The 23,439-nt window shown below is 41.0% G+C and overlaps 1 protein-coding gene across 1 annotated transcript in view; it reads left to right on the forward strand.

Moving 5' to 3' along the window:
• Positions 1-23,439, forward strand: part of TTC12 (tetratricopeptide repeat domain 12) — a 138,512-nt gene that overhangs the window by 15,256 nt on the left and 99,817 nt on the right. The window contains exons 6-7 of the mRNA XM_075327905.1: positions 3,955-4,076; positions 10,031-10,090. Of these exons, the coding sequence (XP_075184020.1) occupies positions 3,955-4,076; positions 10,031-10,090 (182 nt within the window). The remainder of the gene's footprint in view (positions 1-3,954; positions 4,077-10,030; positions 10,091-23,439) is intronic.

Genomic DNA, 23,439 nt, shown 5'->3' on the forward strand with positions numbered 1-23,439 from the left:
CTTTTTAATATTCAATGACATTTTCAAAACAGATGAGAAGTGGAATTTAGACACCACCTTAAGATCGCGCAAAACACAAGTCATTGAGAAAGCCAATTAGACATGACATCCTCTTTAAAAGAGGAAGATACACGCGATGTAAACGCTTTTTAATGATTATTTGCCTTTGAATAACAAACATAATACATCTTATCACAAATTAAGTTATATCAACAAATTTGAAACCTGATAATTGTTTTGAGCTACAAATTGGAAAGCGCAAATAAAATAATAGATAATATTAAAACCAAACTGAAGTGGGACCAGTGTCCATGTTCAGTGTGATAAGGCCGGTTTCACACATCCGGCTTTTTGCCGGTTTGCCGGATCCGGCGCTCTCCCATACAGTGACTACAGTACAGTGATAGCGCAACAAGCGCCGGTCACGTGCTGTCATATGACCGGCGCATGTGACCCGGAAGTTACAGCGCTGTCACTGTACGGGAGAGCGCCGGATCCGGCAAACCGGCAAAAAGCCGGATGTGTGAAACCGGCCTAAGGCTCAAGGCAAATCAATGAGGGTTAGAAGCTTCACATATAATTTAACAAATGCTCTATGGTTCTACTGAAACCCAGACAGGCCACATTAATATACTCCAATTGCGATGGATTACAATGAAAATTGGGCAAAAACTTTGCACATTTTTTAAAATCACCATTGATAAAGAATTTGGTGCACTTATCTCTGAGTCTTGGCGGCAATGACTCTTTTGTAGTCTTGGTGGTAATTTTTTATGCACAAGAATTTTTTGCAATCAGGTTTTATTTGGAAAAGTTGGACTGATTATCTTCTACCGCCTCTATGTGTCACTGTATATAGCAAACTGCAGATAGAGTGAACAGTACAATCTGTCAATGAGCTTGTTATGACGGCATTGACTCTTATCTCTCAGCTGTTGAATGGACTTCTAAGTTAATTTCCAACTAACTGAAAGTTTAAAGGGAACCTGTCCGGTCCAATACAGTGCTGGCCAAAAGTATTGACACCCCTGCAATTCTGTCAGATAATACTCTTCTTGAAAACGATTGCAATCACAAAGTCTTTGGTATTATTATCTTCATTTATTTTGCTTGCAATGAAAAAACACAAAAGAGAATGAAACAAAAATCAAATCATTGATCATTTCACACAAAATTCCAAAAATGGGCAAGACAAAAGTATTGGCACCTTTAGACTAAGGGGTACTTTGCACGCTGTGACATCGCTAGCGATCTCATTAGCGATGTGAAATTCTAGATCGCAAGTGCTATCTTTCGAGATCGCACATAGGTCATTTTACGCATGTGTGATCTCTCGAGATTGCACTTGCGATCTAGAATTTCACATTGCTAACAAGATCGCTAGCGATGTCACAGCGTGCAAAGTACCCCTTAATACTTGGTTGCACAACCTTTAGCCAAAATAACTGCGAACAACCGCTTCCGGTAACGATCATTGAGTTTCTTACAATGCTCTGCAGGAATTTTAGACCATTCTTCTTTGGCAAACTGCTCCCGGTCCCTGAGATGTGAAGGGGCCTTCTCCAAACTGCCATTGTGAGATCTCTCCACAGGTGTTCTATGGGGTTCAGGTCTGGACTCATTGCTGGCCACTTTAGTAGTCTCCAGTGCTTTCTATCAAACCATTTTCTAGTGCTTTTTGAAGTGTGTTTTGGGTCATTGTCCTGCTGGAAGACCCATGACCTCTGAGGGAGACCCAGCTTTCTCACACTGGGCCCTACATTATGCTGCAACATTTGTTGGTAGTCTTCAGACTTCATAATGCCATGCCCACGGTCAAGCAGTCCAGTGCCAGTGGCAGCAAAGCACCACAAAACATCAGGGAACCTCCACCATGTTTGACTGTAGGGACCGTGTTCTTTTTTTTGAATGCCTCTTTTTTTCCTGTAAACTCTATGTTGATGGCTTTTCCCAAAAAGATCAACTTTTGTCTCATCTTACCAGAGAACATTCTTCCAAAACGTTTTAGGCTTTCTCAGGTAAGTTTTGGCAAACTCCAGCCTGGCTTTTTTATGTCTCGGGGTAAGAAGTGGGGTCTTTCTAGGTATCCTACCATACAGTCCCTTTTCATTCAGATGCCGACGGATGGTACGGGTTGACACTGTTGTACCCTCGGACTGCAGGGCAGCTTGAACTTGTTTGAATGTTAGTCGAGGTTCTTTATCCGCCATCCGCACAATCTTGCGTTGAACTCTCTCGTCAATTTTTCTTTTCCTTCCACATCTAGGGAGGTTAGCCACAGTCCCATGGGCTTTACACTTCTTGATGACACTGCACACCGTAAACACAGGAACTTTCAGGTCTTTGGAGATGGACTTGTAGCCTTGAGATTGCTCATGCTTCCTCACAATTTGGATTCTCAAGTCCTCAGACAGTTCTTTCGTCTTCTTTCTTTTCTCCATGCTCAATGTGGTGCACACAAGGACACAGGACAGAGGCTGAGGCAACTTTAATCCATGTCAACTGGCTGCAAGTGTGATTTAGTTATTGCCAACACCTGTTAGGTGCCACAGGTAAGTTACAGGGGCTGTTAATTACACAAATTAGAGAAGGATCACATGATTTTTTCAAACAGTGCCAATACTTTTGTCCACCCCTTTTTATGTTTGGTGTGGAATTATATCCAATTTGGCTTTATGACAATTTTTTTTATTTTTTTTCATTGAAGACAAATTAAATGAAGATAATAATACTAAAGAATTTGTGATTGCAATCATTTTCAAGAAGAAACTGAGCATTATCTGACAGAATTGCAGGGGTGCCAATACTTTTGGCCAGCACTGTATGTACTCAGAACCATGATCAGTTCTGGTGTATATTGCTAATCCCTGCCTAACAATCCCTGTATACACTACCATAGATAAAAAGATCTTTAGAAAAAGTATTTCTAAAGATCTTTTACCGTTTGTTAATGAGCGAGGGCATTAGCCCCCTGGGCATTAGTTCCCCGGCCAGTCGCCCTTAATTAGCGTGCTATCATGTGGGTGTGCTATCATGGTAATGAATATGCAGCGTCACAGGATGATCTCACTCACCTCTCTGCCCGACACTGGATTTTGGCTCAGTGCGCATAATCCCAGAGTTTGGGTCATGCACACTATAAAGCCGAGTGTAAGCATCCCAGTTTCAAACTGAAGTACTGCGTGTGACCAAAAGTCCGAGGTCATGCGCACTGAGCCGAGATCCAGCGATGGCGGCGGAGAGGTGAGTGAGCTCATCCTGTGACGCTTCGTATTCATTAGCATGATAGCACACCCACAGGAGCGTGCATATTGGACCTGACAGGTTCCCTTTAACTTTGATGTGGTCATAAATCAGCTTAGCAGTTCAACTAGGGATCCGAACAGTTAAATCTGTGAGTGAACTTGTTCCAATTGCAGAGTTTATGACTTTTATCTATCTTCTTCTAAACCATCTTCTAAACTGATTTATGACCAGTTGAAAGTTCAACTTTGATGTGGTCAAAATCAGTTTATCTTATCAGAGCTTTCATGGGATGTGCAGACCGACCATCAAATTGGCTCCTAATAGTCAAACCCATGAATGAGCTTGTTAAAATGGTAGGGTCCATGACCCTTATCTCTCTCCTTCTAAACCATCTTTTAAGCTGGTTTATGAAACGTTCAACTTTGAAGTGGTCATAAATCAAATTACAAGATCTCTCAGGAGAAGAGAGATAAGGGTTACAAACCTAGCCATCAAACTGAATCACTAGCAACCCATTATAAAGTGTGACAATGGAGATTATTATTATTATTATTAATAATTATTATTAGATTATAAGACTAACAATCCCAAATTTGTAATAAAATCCAATTCCAAAAATGATTATTAGCCAAAAATACATGCACTTAAGTAAGAAATGTCTCCAAAGTTGTCCATATCTTATAGTCTGATATACTGTCTGTTTTATAGCACTGAAAGATCGGGGAAATCAGGCATTTGCACAAGGGAACTATGAAACAGCAATTCAACATTACAGTGATGGGCTCGAACAACTAAAAGACATGCAGGTCTTATATACCAACCGAGCTCTGGTAAGTATAAAGATGTGTGAAGTGTAAAGATAAGACACTAAGAAATGCATGGTTATAACTAGAGATGAGCAAATATTTAGAAATTTAAATTACCATCTTACTCAAATTTCATCAGCCGCTGCATTTCCTGCTTTGGCTTTCATACTGGCTTTGATAGTCTCTCCTTATTGTCTGTGCATTAGCATGTGATCGAATAGCCACAAAGCATTAAGGGGAATCCTGCCAGTCTGTGCTTAATGTCATGTAATCTTTCAATGGCTGATGCATTCTACTTCAATGTGTAAAATGGTGGGTACTATTATTTTAGGCAATGGGTGCAAAGCTAATGGAATCACAAAGTGTTCAAATTTGCCAGGTCCACCATATATTCTTATAAATTCTACCCAAATTCAATTTGTTCTCTTACAAGAAAATGGTCATATGATGGCTCCTGTTGTGACCCCCAACAGCTCAAAACATTGAGTACCAAGTGATCAGGTTAGGCAATTTACTTTCCTGGAGGCTACTGTCACATGTATAGGGACAGACTCAGGGCCAGCTCTTACCTTACCATCTGGACCATGCACTTTAAACATAGTTTTTCCTTTAGGCACATTAAGGGTTAATTCCTTCTCTGGTGCAGCAGCAGACTTGATTAGCTGACAGCAGTTAATCAGCTTCCAGCCAGGATTTAGGCCCTCTGCTTCCTGGACTTGGTGCTGGTTATTCTATTCAGTTAGGAGCTAGCCAGGGAGCAGAGAGGATGTCTTGTTACTACTGCTGCTACCTGCTGTTTGCTATAAGTTGTTCTACTAGATCCTTTTCTTTGTACCCCTACCTGTACACCTTCCGTTATCCCCTGGTGCAGGTTTTTTGGTGTATGAGTTTTTTGTTACCTCGTCTATTATTCTGTGTTTGTGGGTTGTTGGGCTCCATCCGGGTCAATCTCCTGGGTAGTGGTGACATAGTTGTTAGGGCCTGGATAGGTGACAGGGCCACATTGGAAGCTTGACCCTGACTACCATTAAGTCTACTGGATAAGGGACAGCTCAGTTAGGAGCTAGCCTGGGAGCAGAGAGGACGTGGCTGTTGCTGCTGTTCCTGTCTACTGTGGTTTGTTGCAAGTTCTTTTGTTTTTGTACTACCTCCTTTCCCTTGTTATCCCTTACCGTATATCCTTGTTGTTCCCTGGTGTAGGTTTTAGGAGTGTATGAGTTTTTATTTTACTTCTGTCTGTGGTTTGTTGTAGAGGTTTTGGGTATCTCTGTCCTGGTCAGTCCCCGGGGTGGTGAGTGTGGTGGGGACTTGTCATCAGGGTCAGGACAGGAATCAGGGCCAGGTCGGGGGTCTGGACCTCTCTACCTTCAAGGGTACCTCCGGGTGTGAGGGTGACCTCAGGGACCCCAGCCTTAGGGTCTCCATAGGTTACCCTATCTTCTCTGGTCATCCATTACACCTGATCCATGCCAACTACAAAAATTGAATTACTCTAAAAGGGACTTATTTAAAAATCAAAACATATATAAATAAAAATAAAAGCAATTGTAATTTTCCATATTGGATTTGTAAGCCGAAATTCCTGACTATTAAGGCATATTTTTATCAATTTGTTTGAACTTGGAAGGATTAGTGACCCGTGTGTCGTCTTGCCTTTCTAAAATGGCAATCTTTATAAGGCACCCTACCCCCATAAAAGCCAAGATGACCCATTTTCAAATAGTTTACTACCGTATGTACTTCGGCTGAGTATTTCTGTTTCTTCACTTTATCGATTGATGATGGAGACCTCCGCACCGAGACCCCCAGCGATCAAACTATCTGACTTGTCTGTACCATTTTTTAAGTGAGCTACATTTAAGCGAAATGCATGAAAGGTTAAGGGTGGATACATCTGTACGTACCATCAAAAAAATCTGTTTCTTAATATTCTGTGAATGCCCTAGGGTATAAATAGTCAATAGGAGTATATAGTAACTCACCCAAACCACATACTTCACATTTGTAAAATTTCTATGACTGACACCGGACAAGTTTCCCCAGTTACAGGGTGCAGCTTGAGGACACTCAGTGTCTTACACACTATATAACACACTGAGACCTAATGGTATAAAATAATGCATTTTCTGATATCGGATTAGTCTGAAAATCAATGCTGGCAAAATCTTTATAACACATTTATCTTCCCGGTGTTTGTTATTACCCAGTACAATCCTTTCACCAGCACGGTGCAGCCAGTGTCAGGAGCTACGCTGCATTACCCGGTTTTTCATGTCTATTCGGCAGGCAATAAAACATCTTATATTGTTAAAGGAATGTGTCAACAGAAAAACAATCTATTCCTAAATCAGGTTTTATATATGTTAAATTTATATTTTTTTTTATCTTTTTTTCCATTTCTTTTTCAATACTTTTTGTATTTTATTTTTCATATTACTGTCTATAAAAAAAAAAAAATAAATTAAAAATTAAATAATTTCCACACTGGTTAACAGACACATTTTAAGACTCCTTCTTGATGAGCACCTTGACATTTACATCAATAAACCCCAACTCAATCAGAAGTCCTTTGTATGGAAACATTTTGAGCTTCTAATTGGAGCAAGATCCTATCAGGGCAAAAGTCATTGTGCAGGGAGGGAGGGAGGTGAGCTGTGACTATCACTTAATGTAAATGGTGGATCCTGTGTTATCTACTGTATATAGAGGTGTTATCAGTCATTGTACAGGAGGAGGAGGTGAGCTGTGACATCACCTATCGTGAATGGTGGATCCTATGTAATCTACTGTATTTAGAGATATTATCATTATCAGTCATTCTACCGGAGGAGGAGGTGAGCTGTGATATCACCTATTGTGAATGATGAATCCTGTGTTATCTACTGTTTATAGAAATGTTATCAGTCATTGTACAGAAGAGGTGAGCTGTAACATCACCTATTGTGAATGGTGGATCCTGTGTTATGTACTGTATATAGAGTTATCAATCATTGTACAGGAGGAGGGGTGAGCTGTGATATCACCTATTGTGAATGGTGGATCCAGTGTTATCTACTGTATATAGAGATGTTATCAGTCATTGTACAGGAGGAGGAGGAGGAAGTGAGCTGTAACATCGTCCATGGTGAATGGTGGATCCTGTGTTATGTACTGTATATAGAGATGTTATCAGTCATTTTACAGAAGGTGGTGAAGGTGAGCTGTGACATTTATTGTGAATGATGCTATGGTGGATACAATATTATCAACAGTATATATAGAGGTGTTACCTGATATTGCAATCCTGTCTGTAAGGCCTAAGACACACGGCATGAAAATCGGAGCGAGTGGAATGTCATAACACATTGCATTCCACTCGGACCAATATTAGCCTATGTGTCAGCTTCCATGAGCAATTTGTTTCTCAGACCTAAATCGGACCGAGTAAACAGTCGCAGCATGCTGCAGGTGGAATGCGATCCTGTTTCACTCAAACCCATTCAAGTCTATGGGGCGAGAGAAACATCGCATTGCACTCGCATTACACCAGTGTAACGCGAGTGCAGTGCGTTTCTTGCATCAGCTGACAATGAAGGAGGTGGGGAGATAAATCCCGCCCTCCCCTCCACAGAGCTGGCCCTCCCTCCGCAGCTGTGGTCTGATCGCATAATTGGACCACAGTCGCATGACACTCGCATGACACTCAGCTCCTGTTGTGAGCGTGAGCCGAGTGTCATGCGAAGCCTCGCAGTAAGGCTATATTCACACAGGGCATCTTTTGCTGCATTTTTGGTGTGTTTTTGAGCTCACAAAGATACACCAAAATGCATGCATTTCCTTCTCCCAGCAAAGTCTATTAAATTTCGACTTTGCTGTCCACACAATGCATCTTTTCTTGGCTACATCTCGGCTGCATTTTTGAAGATGCAGCATGTCAATTCTTTTTGAGCCCTTCTAGTCAATAGATATGACTTAAAAAAACACATTGGGCAAAACGCTGTAAAAATAGGTCAAAATGGTGACATTATAACAAAAAAAGTATGGCACTCTGCTTTATAGGATGGTGCCTGGATAGGGTCCACATCCTAACATAGCAATAAGAAAAAATCTGGCACTCTAAACAAAGGATTCAAAGGAATCCTTTGTTTTGAGTGCTGGATTTTTTCTTATTTCAAAATGGTGACATGTTACTGTTGCCCCGCACACCTGCATGAGGAACATTCTGTTGCTGCCATAGGGCTTGTGCGCATGTTGCGTTTTTCCTTGCGTTTCCGCAGCGTTTTAAGCAGCAGCGTCTCATTGTCAAAATGCATGCGTTTTGGTTTTCAAGCCAATACGTTTTTGACAAAATTCGTGCGCACAATGCTTTTTTAAACGCAGCATTTTTAGTGTCAAAAATTTGCCAAAATCTTTGCATTTAAAGAAGTATCATGTCAATTCTTTTGTCCGTTTTGGTAGCATTTTGGTATCATTGAAGTCAATGAGATTTTAGAAAACGCATCCAAAACCAAAAATATTGCATTTTCTCTGCATTTATGTTGCAATGCGCATGCTTTTTTTTACATCAAAAAAGCATGCGTTTTGGCCTCTAAGTTCGGTCAAGAGGTTTACTGTTGACCTCACAGCCAGCCCTCAATAATATTAGAGTCGTACTATATTTCATATTAATTTTAATCAATAAATATTATTATTTAATATACTTTTTCTGAATATTCACATTATAGTGAATGAGTAGAAACAGGAAATGACATCAGTAGGTTTTTTTTTTTCATGTTGAGTGAGTGAAGAAACTTTATTTTCCATTGACAAAGTTTTGAAAACGCATCAAAATTTAAGCATGGAAAATGCATGGAAAAAGCGCTTAAAACGCATGAAAAACGTGCACAAAACGCATGCGTATTTCTTGCATTTTTTTTTTTCCAAAAACAAAAATGACAAAATCCAATTCTGCCAGAGGATGCATTTATTTCTGCAATGGACAGGACGCCACGTGCGCACATAGCCTTACGCAGTACGAGCTTTGTGGATCAGAATGTTAGCCACACAGGTGAAATCTGCAGGGTGTGAACTTGCGCTACAGTTATAAAGGCTGCTTTATACGCAGCGACATCACTAGCGATGTCGCTTGTGAAAGCCCCCGTCGTTTGTGCGTCACGGGCAAATCGCTGCCCGTGGCGCACAACATCGCTAGCACACATACCTGCGTAGCGACGTCGCTGTGGCCGACAAACAACCTCTTTTCTAAGGGGGCGGTTCGTGCGGCGTCACAACGACGTCACACAGCAGGCGTCCAATAGAAGCGTAGGGGCGGAGAGCAGCTGCATGGAACACACCTCGTTGCTGGAGGACGCAGGTGCGGTGTTGTTCGTCGTCCCTGGGGTGTCACACGTAGCGATGTGTTCTGTGTCAGGAACGACCAACAACCTGCGTCCAGGACAAGGAACGACATTTGGGAAATGGACGACGTGTCAACGATCAACGATGTGGTGAGTATTTTGCATCGTTAGCGGTCGCTCGTAGGTATCACACGCAGCGACGTCGCTAACGAGGCCGGATGTGCGTCACAAATTCCGTGATCCCAGCGACATCTCGTTAGCGATGTCGTTGCCTGTAAAGCACCCTTTACTGAGGATTTCAGCTCTTGCAACATAAAAGCTGCTGTAGTTTTTGTTGTGTGGATTTCACTGCAGATTTTTCACTTTGGAAGATCCACAGTGGAAAGTTCCCACAGGTCCGTACCTTGCTAGTTTTTCATATCTATATGTAAAGAGGTTCACATTAATGTCCCACATTATGAATTCAGGACAATGTGGTTTCAACATATTTTGATAAGATATATTACCAAGTGGCTTATTTATTTCCATGTGTACTGTTGATTTCTGATTACTATGGTTCGTCTTTAACATAACCAGAAAATATCAGTACCAAATATTTGCCTTTACGGTTTTATTTTTTGTTTTTTTTATGTTTTATGTCATACACTTTTTCTTTTGCCACAGGCTTACATAAAACTAGAAAAGTATGATAACGCTATAAGTGATTGCGAGTGGGCATTAAAGGTAAGGTAACATTATAGATGTGTAGATAATGCAGACTATTACATTGTTAGTATCTTACATGTATAATTTACCTTTGTGTAATTCACAGTTTCTCATTAAAGGATATGCACTACTTTGGTGGCATTTAAAATTAAAAAATATATATTTTAACTAATAAGAATTTTTCATTGAAATTCTTGGATTCCACAGCCTCTATGTATCACTGTACATAGCCGCCTGCAGAATGAGTTAACCAAATACATTTGCAGGACACTGATCGTGCATCTAGCTAAATTAGATCAATGCTGAGCTCGTATATGTGAGTATCCTACAAGATGAGCTACTTCATAGTCTCGAGTACTATGGGAATGAAAAGGACAACATAGTGTTCCAGCAGGACAACGACCCGAAACATACGGCGAGATTGGAGAGGAAGTGGTTTAATGATGATGATGTAGAGGAGCTGGATTGTCTACACAGTCAACAGATCTCAACCCAATCAAACACTGTGGGTAGAGTTGAAGAAAAAAATATATACATTGCCAAGGAAGCCGACCAGTATACACCAATATTGGGAATGTGGAAAAGAGGTCTGGGATCAGATTTCAGTCGAGACATGCTTGAAGCTGATGGAAAGCTTGTCCAGAAGGACTCAGACAGTGCTGATAGCCAATAATGGTCTCAATGCTGAGCTCGTATATGTGAGTATCCTACAAGATGAGTTACTTCATACACTCAAGTACTATGGGAATGAAAATGACGAGATAGTGTTCCAGCTGGACAACGACCCGAAGCATACGGCGAGATTGGAGAAGAAGTGGTTCAATGGCAATGATGTAGAGGAGCTGGATTGTCCCCAGTCAACAGATCTCAACCCAATCCAACACTTGTGGGTAGAGTTGAAGAAAAAGTTGTATACATTGCCAAGTGAGCCGACTAGTATGCACCAACATTGTTAACGTAAAGAAGAGATCTGAGATCAGATTTCAGTCGAGACATGCTTGAAGCTGATGGACAGCTTGTCCAGAAGGACTCGGGCAGTACTGAAAGCCAATGGTGGTCTCAATGCTGAGCTCGTATATGTGAGTATCCTACAAGACTAGTTACTTCATACACTTGAGTACTATGGGAATGAAAATGATGAGATAGTGTTCCAGCAGGACAACGACCCGAAGCATACAGCGAGATTGGAGAAGAAGTGGTTCAATGGCAATGATGTAGAGGAGCTGGATTGTCTCCACAGTCCCCAGATCTCAACCCAATCCAACACTTGTGGGAAGAGTTGAAGAAAAAGTTGTATACATTCCCAAGAGAGACGATCAGTATGCACCAAGATTGGAAATGTGGAGAAGAGACCTGGGATCAGATTTCAGTCGAGACATGCTTGAAGCTGATGGACAGCTTGTCCAGAAGGACTCAGGTAGTGCTGAAAGTTAAAGGTGGATTTACAAAATACTAACAAAATAATCAAAATTAAAATTTAGATTTTTAGGAGCAAAACAGTAACAATGCAGTGATCTGACTAGAATCTGTATACCTAATCATATCCTAAATAGCTGCAAGACAAATTTATATATGAGATAGCCAAGATGGGTGTCCATAAAATGAATGCCATCTCATATTCAAAGCTGTAGAGGATGGTAAGATATGGAGTCTGAAAGTCAAAAGTGCAAAACATTGTTACCCTTTTGCTTGTCATTGTACATAGCAGCCAGACCTAGATGCCCCCTAGGACAAGTTACAGTTTGCTAATTGTTTGACAGATCTTCATAGGCTCAATCCAATGATGAGACACTTGTAGGTTATAATGTTTACTACAGCATATGAGCAGGTGAAGACGTGTTTTTATCAGCTTTAAATAATACGTGACTGGGGGATGAATATATTTATGTGGGGGAGGAAATGACGCAGACAACAAGAGACATTAGATCAGCAACCTACAATTATATATGTAAAGAATTCATTCTCCCTTTGTATGACACTACAGCTGTCATGGCCTTAATATGTTGTCTTCAATGCTCAATCATCTGCTCTGCGTACAATGGTCTTTCTCTTAACCTGCTTATGATGGAATTCATAATTGCATTCCTGTATTCTCGCTGTCCAATTTAGCCAAATGCATGATGGTTTAATATATGTTCCTTTTGTCAATAATATTATTTTAATCTTGTTGGGGCATTTTTGTAGCTTTCATACAGTTCCGCAAAACAACACAATAGTTCGTTTTGTTAGAAATTGTTTTTACGAAGGGCAGGAGGGAAGTTGTGGATCATTGTGTCGTGATACTATGTGTTATCTCCAAAGCTTATGCAATCATTCTTATGTAAGGGATGTAGTGTGAAAAGTCAATACCCAAGGAAAATAAATTTACCCCCTCCAATGGCGTCATAATCTTTTTATGTTTTAGTAACACCTTTTTGGTTTGACCATTTTTCAAAAATGTTGATATGGTCGGAGGAGTAGATAATGCTCACGAGTCCCTTTCCAAAACTGCAGCTCTGGTCTTCTATCTTTCCATTAAAGATCTCTTGTACATTAGACTAAAGTTAGCTGAAGCCATCAAGATCGGTGGGATTGGCCAACAGTCTACTGTTTATGGAAGCTTCTCAACTCTTCCCCGAAAGATGATGTTCATGAAGAGAAGCGTTCAGCATGGGGGATTTCCATTACTGATCAGATAAGCAGACACAGAAGGGAGTCTGTCAACGACTCTCACATAGAAAACACAAGAGGAATAAGCCAAGCTGATCATTCCAGTGTATGGGAAAGTCAGCGAAGAAAGCTGTATGCCAAATGATTGTTCATCCAACAGCTAAGCCAAAACCAGATTCTTACTACTTTTGTATAAAATCATATAATTTTATTATCAAATTCACGTACATAACACACAATTAAAAGGCAGGATGAAAAATAGAGGAAGGAAGGATAATCTTTCCCTCTCACTATTCCTTCCTGACTACGGGGGTCGGCGTCCTAATGTGAAGACGCCCCCGTTCAACGACGGCTGACCCTAGATATGGCCCTCCCTAATAATAACCGTGATCCCTCTCAGATAGAAACAACCCCTACAGTAGTACCACCACAGTGAGGAAGAGGTGCTCAGTCCACGGTGGCTAGCTTGTCTTTATCACCACTCGGATGAGTAGAGATACGGGGCATAGGGAAGTCGTCAGATGTTCCAAATATCTATGTGCTCAACTACGGTATAGATGAGTCAAACTTATACATAAGTCAATGTGCTCAGTTAGAGATAGACAGATGAGTCACACTATATAAGAAACCAAGAAATGCCCAAAAGAGGTAAGTAACATTTCTTATAGAACTCAATTCAAGAAATGCCCGACGCGTTTCGCCCTTGTCAATATCAGGGGCTCATCAGGGGCTTTTCAACAATTTCTTGAGAGAATTTTCAATATTCCGTCTTTGGACAGATCTGTGACAAATACAATAAAATAAAACCCACATTAATTATAAGTCCAAGGATCCAAATAGATAGCAGATCTAGGTGTGCACCTACACACCAATACTAACCAATAATCGCTGATTGCCACTTCTAAAGAGTATAGGGGAACGACCGTGCTGTCTGTTCAGCTGATTTATCAGAACATGTGTCAAGGTGACTCTTTTACCTATATGGGTAGACACACTATAAATTAATTCAGATAACAACCCTGTGTCTAGGTTTAGGAGCCAGAAAGACCAATACCTTTTCGATTGTTAATTCCTAAGTTGATCACAACCCACTTGAGTTAGGGTCCTAATGAATACTGTCAATAGAAAAATAGACACCAAATTGCTCCACAGTTATAGTATTGAGGGACACACAATGCGGCCAGGTTTAATTATTTTATACTCCTATTCCATGTGATATTACCTACATGGGTTATAAATGTCCGCACTAGACCATGCAATATATCACATGAATCTATAGATATAGCCTCCCAAACAGTAAGATAATTCCCATCGAGGGGACCTATTAGGAGAAAAGTGACAATATTCAGCCCCAAAGAAAATCAAAACAGCATGACTATAGTTATCAAATCACCATAGGGAAATACCTCAGGTTTATCCACAGGACTGAGAGCGTATTACACTATTCCATCACGTATACTTGGCACTATACCCAGATATACAGCCTCCAATGGTACAGGAGGGGGTACATGCACTCCAAGTCCTATATATACCGAAACGAATACATTTGTAGTCATACATGGTTTGGAGCTTGCCCTTCTCACTTATCCCATCAAGTAGTTGCAGTAAGGAGACCACATACCTGGTTGCTATCCCACAATGGGGCAAGGGGTAACCACAAGGATCCACAGCAACCAGTATCTACAGTGCAAAACATACATAGAACTAGTGAGACCGCTTAAGTCTAACATTGTTCACCAGGGGGTTTGTAAGGAGGTCCTACCTTAAGGAGGTCTGTATGGGAGATGATGGGTATGGCGTCCGGCGGTCGCTAACTTCATCACATACACTGGGCTATTTAAAGCCGACTTTTGGCGCCAGCATGAGATAAACCGGAAATGACGTTACGCATACACGCGTCATCATCATAATGTGTTTTCCAGCCGTTCTCGTCATTTCCGGTCACATGATCGGAAAATGTGCATCTCTAAATGAGAACCCCGGAACCAACAAGCTAGGTTCCTAGTTGTTAAATTGCGCACGAAGTGTTTGCGCATGCGCAATAAGGCTATTATTATGTTAATATAGTTAAATGCCAGCGTTTAATGGTGGATAGCTATAGAACCGCCGGATCTGCACCAAACCGGTACATGGTTTAATTAATCAGTATATATGTGCTAGGACACCAGCAGTGTACAACTAAAGTGGAATTACACAGTCATATTTTCCATGATTGTGCAATGTTACCAGATCACATTTTTGTCATGATATTAGGACACTTTGGTTCTGACCAGAGGGAGCTAAGTATAATTTAACCTCAGTATATCTATAATTGGATCATTGGGCATAGTCAATATAAGGTATAGGAAAAGGGGGAAAGGGGAAGGAAGTTCTTCTAAGAGAACACATAGAAAATTATGTATGTAATTACGATATAGTAAAGAGAAACAGCAATATATGATACTGTAACTCAGGACCCGTCTCCAATACTGAGGGTCTATTCACTTAAAGGGGAGGTCCACTACAGACATAATTTTCCCAAAATATGATTGCTGGATCCAATTGTTATTGGATGAAGGGTGTGAAACTGATTGTTTCATTAAGGCCATCAGGATGCACAGAGGCCATCCAGAAAATCCACCTTGCCTCTCTTTGTAATAGGAGGACATCCCAGTCTCCTTTCCTCTCAGGTTCTGGTACTGTTTCGATGGATTTGAAACATGCACCTTCCATTTTGCCTGCATGTTGGTGATTCATATGGCGTGCTATTGGCGTATCACGTAGATTGCGAACATCTCCAAGGTGTTCACCAATGCGTACCCTGAGCTGCCTTTTAGTTTTGCCAATATAATTTTTTGGACAACTACAACTAAATAGATAAATGACTCCTTGGGTCCGACAGTTGGCAAAATTTCTATTTTGGTACGTTCTTCCTGTTGTGATGCTCTGAAATGTGTTTGATGGGGAAATATATTTGCAAAACTTGCAAGCTCCGCATCGAAATGTACCATTCTGACGTGTCCTGAGCCACGCACTCCCGGATGTCTCGGGGGCCACATAGTGGCTTCTTACCACATGATCCTTCAAGTTACGGCCTCTGCGGAAAGTCACTGATGGATAAGGGAGAATACTGTCTTTTATGTCTGGATCCTGTTTAAGAATACTCCAATACTTCCTGAGGATTTTCATCACTTCTCTGTTTTTATCGTCATAGGTGCCTACTAACCTCGTTGTCCCTTTGTTTGCTTCCCTAGTCTTACAGTTTAGTAATTCATGTCTATCTTTCGCCACTGCAGCATTGAACGCCTTGTGAATAACTTTTTTGGGATATCCCCTATCGAGGAACCTTTTTGTCAGTTGATCAGCCTGTCTCCCAAATTCCTGATCGTCAGAGCAATTCCTACGGATACGTAGGAATTGCCCCTTAGGTATACCCCTTTTTAGACTAACAGGGTGATGACTGTCCCATTGGAGAAAGTTGTTAGTGGCATTAGGTTTCCTATACAAGGTTGTCTGCAGTGTACCGTCCACATCCTTTTTGATGAAGATGTCCAAAAACGCGATCCTGTCAATTCCAATTTCGTAAGTGAATTTTAATCCAATTTGATTAATATTGAGTTCTTCTACAAATTCTTTAAAGGATTGAGCCGTTCCATCCCAGATAACCAGTATATCATCAATATACCTACCCCAGAAATAAATCTGAGAGCAGTGGTTATCCCCATCGTCCTTAAAAACGACGGTGTTCTCCCACCAGCCCAGGAGCAAGTTAGCATATGTGGGGGCACATGGGCTCCCCATTGCTGTGCCCCTGAGCTGATGGTAGAACTTGGAATTGAACAGAAACGCGTTTCTAGTGAGGATAAAATACAAAAGCTCTCCAATGAACCTATTATGGGCCTCCATTTGATTCCCACGCATACTCAAGAAATAGTTGACTGCTTCTATTCCTTTATCATGAGGAATACTTGTGTACAGGGACTCCACATCTATGGAGGTGAGTATCATATTTTCCTCTAAGGTGATGTCTTCTATTTTGGCCAACAAGTCCAGAGTATCGCGTATGTAGGACGGTAGGGTGGTAACGAAAGATCTGAGTATCTGATCCACATAAGTACTGCTGTTCTGAGTTAAAGAATCAATCCCAGATACTATGGGCCTGCCTTTGATGGGATTAGTACCTTTGTGTATTTTGGGAATAGCATAGAAAGTTGCTAACTTAGGGTAACGCGGAAGTAGAAAGTCATATTCATGAGATGAAATGAGTTTCTGTTGCTTTGCCACATCAAGTATTTGTTTTAGCTGCTGATAATACTGGGGGGTAGGGTCTCCAGTTAGTCGTTCGTATGATTTTTGGTCCTTTAACAGTTGAGCACACATAAGTACATAGGTATCTTGGTCCAAGATCACAATGTTCCCCCCTTTATCAGAAGGTTTTATTATTATACTACTATTGTTCTCCAGACTGCATATGGCTTCCCTCTCTTCTTGCGTGACATTAGAGACCGTTGAGTTCTTTCTAGGATGAATCATTTTTATCTCATCTGTAACAATACTACAGAACAGATCGAGGTTGATATAGTCCCCCAAGGGAGGTGCCTTTTTGCTTTTCTTTTTAAGGGCGGAGAAAGGACCTTCTCCTACTCTATGTGTGCCTTCATTCTCAAGTTCCATAAGGATGTCAATATCCTCTAACATATCTACCGATACCCCCAACTGTTGACTACGCTTTTTGTTTTCCAGCGCAAAATGTTTCCTCCATTTTAACTTTCTTATAAATAAATGGACATCTTTCACCCAGTTGAAGGCATCAAAGCGTGTAGTTGGTACAAAAGTTAACCCAGCTCTGAGTACTTTGTCTTCAATGGGTGACAGTGTGTATTTTGACAAATTGATTATTTGCATCTCGATGTCTCTATTCATACTTGATGTGGTCACTTTGGTCTCATATCTCCCCCACTTCTGAGATTGTAGTGGTTGACTCTGCCTTGTTCTAAAAAAGAGAGTGGTCCAGAGGAGGATGAAGAGGGAGAGGGTACTGATGGTGCAAATGACCTTGATATATTTCCATCGTTTTGGTATCTCGTATTCTGATAGCTCTGCCCTCTGCCTCGTCTCCAGTTTCCTTGGCCTCTCCATCGTCTCCTCTGTTGGTATCTATAATCACCGGGATAGTTTGTCCTTGAGTCTGTGTCTGATGTTTCACCATCAGTGGACGATATGTCCCCTGGTGGTGATGTTTTATTCAAGAAACTATACGCTTGTCTGTCTTTAAAATCTGCCAGATCTCTTACAAACCTCTTATGTTTCCTATCTTTCAATGTAGAGCGGTATTTCTCTACCGATGACTTCAAGGATAGTTCCCTCGTTTTAAAATCACTCTCTGTTTTAGACTTGAGTGTCTCATTAATAAGTTCTTGTAGTTTAAGGGATGTACGTTCTAATGTAAGTTTCTCCTCATCCCTTAATAAGGTCAGAAAACGAAGTGAGGAAGCAATGGACTCCTCTTCCCACTTTTTGAGGAGCTCAGGAGACTTGCACCTATTGGCTGGGACCAGTTGAATTCTGAGTCCTCTAGGGACCACTTTTTGTTGGATATAATTATCCAAGGACTGTACCTCCCACCACGACTTGATGTTCTCTTTATATGCTTGGTATAGTTGTTCAAATTTAGTTTTGAGTGATGTGACTTTATTCACAGACTCATCGGCAGAGATCTCAGAGAAGGCCTCTTTAACATCATCTAGCCACGATTGATCACTGATAGGCCCAGACAAAAATCCAGCCATCACAAATTTCCATAAATACTATACCAATTCTAGATACTCAAAGTAGACATTTTGCCAAAACCAGATTCTTACTACTTTTGTATAAAATCATATAATTTTATTATCAAATTCACGTACATAACACACAATTAAAAGGCAGGATGAAAAATAGAGGAAGGAAGGATAATCTTTCCCTCTCACTATTCCTTCCTGACTACGGGGGTCGGCGTCCTAATGTGAAGACGCCCCCGTTCAACGACGGCTGACCCTAGATATGGCCCTCCCTAATAATAACCGTGATCCCTCTCAGATAGAAACAACCCCTACAGTAGTACCACCACAGTGAGGAAGATGTGCTCAGTCCACGGTGGCTAGCTTGTCTTTATCACCACTCGGATGAGTAGAGATACGGGGCATAGGGAAGTCGTCAGATGTTCCAAATATCTATGTGCTCAACTACGGTATAGATGAGTCAAACTTATACATAAGTCAATGTGCTCAGTTAGAGATAGACAGATGAGTCACACTATATAAGAAACCAAGAAATGCCCAAAAGAGGTAAGTAACATTTCTTATAGAACTCAATTCAAGAAATGCCCGACGCGTTTCGCCCTTGTCAATATCAGGGGCTCATCAGGGGCTTTTCAACAATTTCTTGAGAGAATTTTCAATATTCCGTCTTTGGACAGATCTGTGACAAATACAATAAAATAAAACCCACATTAATTATAAGTCCAAGGATCCAAATAGATAGCAGATCTAGGTGTGCACCTACACACCAATACTAACCAATAATCGCTGATTGCCACTTCTAAAGAGTATAGGGGAACGACCGTGCTGTCTGTTCAGCTGATTTATCAGAACATGTGTCAAGGTGACTCTTTTACCTATATGGGTAGACACACTATAAATTAATTCAGATAACAACCCTGTGTCTAGGTTTAGGAGCCAGAAAGACCAATACCTTTTCGATTGTTAATTCCTAAGTTGATCACAACCCACTTGAGTTAGGGTCCTAATGAATACTGTCAATAGAAAAATAGACACCAAATTGCTCCACAGTTATAGTATTGAGGGACACACAATGCGGCCAGGTTTAATTATTTTATACTCCTATTCCATGGGATATTACCTACATGGGTTATAAATGTCCGCACTAGACCATGCAATATATCACATGAATCTATAGATATAGCCTCCCAAACAGTAAGATAATTCCCATCGAGGGGACCTATTAGGAGAAAAGTGACAATATTCAGGCCCAAAGAAAATCAAAACAGCATGACTATAGTTATCAAATCACCATAGGGAAATACCTCAGGTTTATCCACAGGACTGAGAGCGTATTACACTATTCCATCACGTATACTTGGCACTATACCCAGATATACAGCCTCCAATGGTACAGGAGGGGGTACATGCACTCCAAGTCCTATATATACCGAAACAAATACATTTGTAGTCATACATGGTTTGGAGCTTGCCCTTCTCACTTATCCCATCAAGTAGTTGCAGTAAGGAGACCACATACCTGGTTGCTATCCCACAATGGGGCAAGGGGTAACCACAAGGATCCACAGCAACCAGTATCTACAGTGCAAAACATACATAGAACTAGTGAGACCGCTTAAGTCTAACATTGTTCACCAGGGGGTTTGTAAGGAGGTCCTACCTTAAGGAGGTCTGTATGGGAGATGACGGGTATGGCGTCCGGCGGTCGCTAACTTCATCACATACACTGGGCAATTTAAAGCCGACTTTTGGCGCCAGCATGAGATAAACCGGAAATGACGTTACGCATACACGCGTCATCATCATAATGTGTTTTCCAGCCGTTCTCGTCATTTCCGGTCACATGATCGGAAAATGTGCATCTCTAAATGAGAACCCCGGAACCAACAAGCTAGGTTCCTAGTTGTTAAATTGCGCACGAAGTGTTTGCGCATGCGCAATAAGGCTATTATTATGTTAATATAGTTAAATGCCAGCGTTTAATGGTGGATAGCTATAGAACCGCCGGATCTGCACCAAACCGGTACATGGTTTAATTAATCAGTATATATGTGCTAGGACACCAGCAGTGTACAACTAAAGTGGAATTACACAGTCATATTTTCCATGATTGTGCAATGTTACCAGATCACATTTTTGTCATGATATTAGGACACTTTGGTTCTGACCAGAGGGAGCTAAGTATAATTTAACCTCAGTATATCTATAATTGGATCATTGGGCATAGTCAATATAAGGTATAGGAAAAGGGGGAAAGGGGAAGGAAGTTCTTCTAAGAGAACACATAGAAAATTATGTATGTAATTACGATATAGTAAAGAGAAACAGCAATATATGATACTGTAACTCAGGACCCGTCTCCAATACTGAGGGTTTATTCACTTAAAGGGGAGGTCCACTACAGACATAATTTTCCCAAAATATGATTGCTGGATCCAATTGTTATTGGATGAAGGGTGTGAAACTGATTGTTTCATTAAGGCCATCAGGATGCACAGAGGCCATCCAGAAAATCCACCTTGCCTCTCTTTGTAATAGGAGGACATCCCAGTCTCCTTTCCTCTCAGGTTCTGGTACTGTTTCGATGGATTTGAAACATGCACCTTCCATTTTGCCTGCATGTTGGTGATTCATATGGCGTGCTATTGGCGTATCACGTAGATTGCGAACATCTCCAAGGTGTTCACCAATGCGTACCCTGAGCTGCCTTTTAGTTTTGCCAATATAATTTTTTGGACAACTACAACTAAATAGATAAATGACTCCTTGGGTCCGACAGTTGGCAAAATTTCTATTTTGGTACGTTCTTCCTGTTGTGATGCTCTGAAATGTGTTTGATGGGGAAATATATTTGCAAAACTTGCAAGCTCCGCATCGAAATGTACCATTCTGACGTGTCCTGAGCCACGCACTCCCGGATGTCTCGGGGGCCACATAGTGGCTTCTTACCACATGATCCTTCAAGTTACGGCCTCTGCGGAAAGTCACCGATGGATAAGGGAGAATACTGTCTTTTATGTCTGGATCCTGTTTAAGAATACCCCAATACTTCCTGAGGATTTTCATCACTTCTCTGTTTTTATCGTCATAGGTGCCTACTAACCTCGTTGTCCCTTTGTTTGCTTCCCTAGTCTTACAGTTTAGTAATTCATGTCTATCTTTCGCCACTGCAGCATTGAACGCCTTGTGAATAACTTTTTTGGGATATCCCCTATCGAGGAACCTTTTTGTCAGTTGATCAGCCTGTCTCCCAAATTCCTGATCGTCAGAGCAATTCCTACGGATACGTAGGAATTGCCCCTTAGGTATACCCCTTTTTAGACTAACAGGGTGATGACTGTCCCATTGGAGAAAGTTGTTAGTGGCATTAGGTTTCCTATACAAGGTTGTCTGCAGTGTACCGTCCACATCCTTTTTGATGAAGATGTCCAAAAACGCGATCCTGTCAATTCCAATTTCGTAAGTGAATTTTAATCCAATTTGATTAATATTGAGTTCTTCTACAAATTCTTTAAAGGATTGAGCCGGTCCATCCCAGATAACCAGTATATCATCAATATACCTACCCCAGAAATAAATCTGAGAGCAGTGGTTATCCCCATCGTCCTTAAAAACGACGGTGTTCTCCCACCAGCCCAGGAGCAAGTTAGCATATGTGGGGGCACATGGGCTCCCCATTGCTGTGCCCCTGAGCTGATGGTAGAACTTGGAATTGAACAGAAACGCGTTTCTAGTGAGGATAAAATACAAAAGCTCTCCAATGAACCTATTATGGGCCTCCATTTGATTCCCACGCATACTCAAGAAATAGTTGACTGCTTCTATTCCTTTATCATGAGGAATACTTGTGTACAGGGACTCCACATCTATGGAGGTGAGTATCATATTTTCCTCTAAGGTGATGTCTTCTATTTTGGCCAACAAGTCCAGAGTATCGCGTATGTAGGACGGTAGGGTGGTAACGAAAGATCTGAGTATCTGATCCACATAAGTACTGCTGTTCTGAGTTAAAGAATCAATCCCAGATACTATGGGCCTGCCTTTGATGGGATTAGTACCTTTGTGTATTTTGGGAATAGCATAGAAAGTTGCTAACTTAGGGTAACGCGGAAGTAGAAAGTCATATTCATGAGATGAAATGAGTTTCTGTTGCTTTGCCACATCAAGTATTTGTTTTAGCTGCTGATAATACTGGGGGGTAGGGTCTCCAGTTAGTCGTTCGTATGATTTTTGGTCCTTTAACAGTTGAGCACACATAAGTACATAGGTATCTTGGTCCAAGATCACAATGTTCCCCCCTTTATCAGAAGGTTTTATTATTATACTACTATTGTTCTCCAGACTGCATATGGCTTCCCTCTCTTCTTGCGTGACATTAGAGACCGTTGAGTTCTTTCTAGGATGAATCATTTTTATCTCATCTGTAACAATACTACAGAACAGATCGAGGTTGATATAGTCCCCCAAGGGAGGTGCCTTTTTGCTTTTCTTTTTAAGGGCGGAGAAAGGACCTTCTCCTACTCTGTGTGCCTTCATTCTCAAGTTCCATAAGGATGTCAATATCCTCTAACATATCTACCGATACCCCCAACTGTTGACTCCGCTTTTTGTTTTCCAGCGCAAACTAATCATATTTTGGGAAAATTATGTCTGTAGTGGACCTCCCCTTTAAGTGAATAGACCCTCAGTATTGGAGACGGGTCCTGAGTTACAGTATCATATATTGCTGTTTCTCTTTACTATATCGTAATTACATACATAATTTTCTATGTGTTCTCTTAGAAGAACTTCCTTCCCCTTTCCCCCTTTTCCTATACCTTATATTGACTATGCCCAATGATCCAATTATAGATATACTGAGGTTAAATTATACTTAGCTCCCTCTGGTCAGAACCAAAGTGTCCTAATATCATGACAAAAATGTGATCTGGTAACATTGCACAATCATGGAAAATATGA

The sequence above is a fragment of the Anomaloglossus baeobatrachus genome, chromosome 11 (genome assembly GCF_048569485.1).
Source record: "Anomaloglossus baeobatrachus isolate aAnoBae1 chromosome 11, aAnoBae1.hap1, whole genome shotgun sequence".
In the NCBI taxonomy this organism is placed as follows: Eukaryota; Metazoa; Chordata; class Amphibia; order Anura; family Aromobatidae; genus Anomaloglossus; species Anomaloglossus baeobatrachus.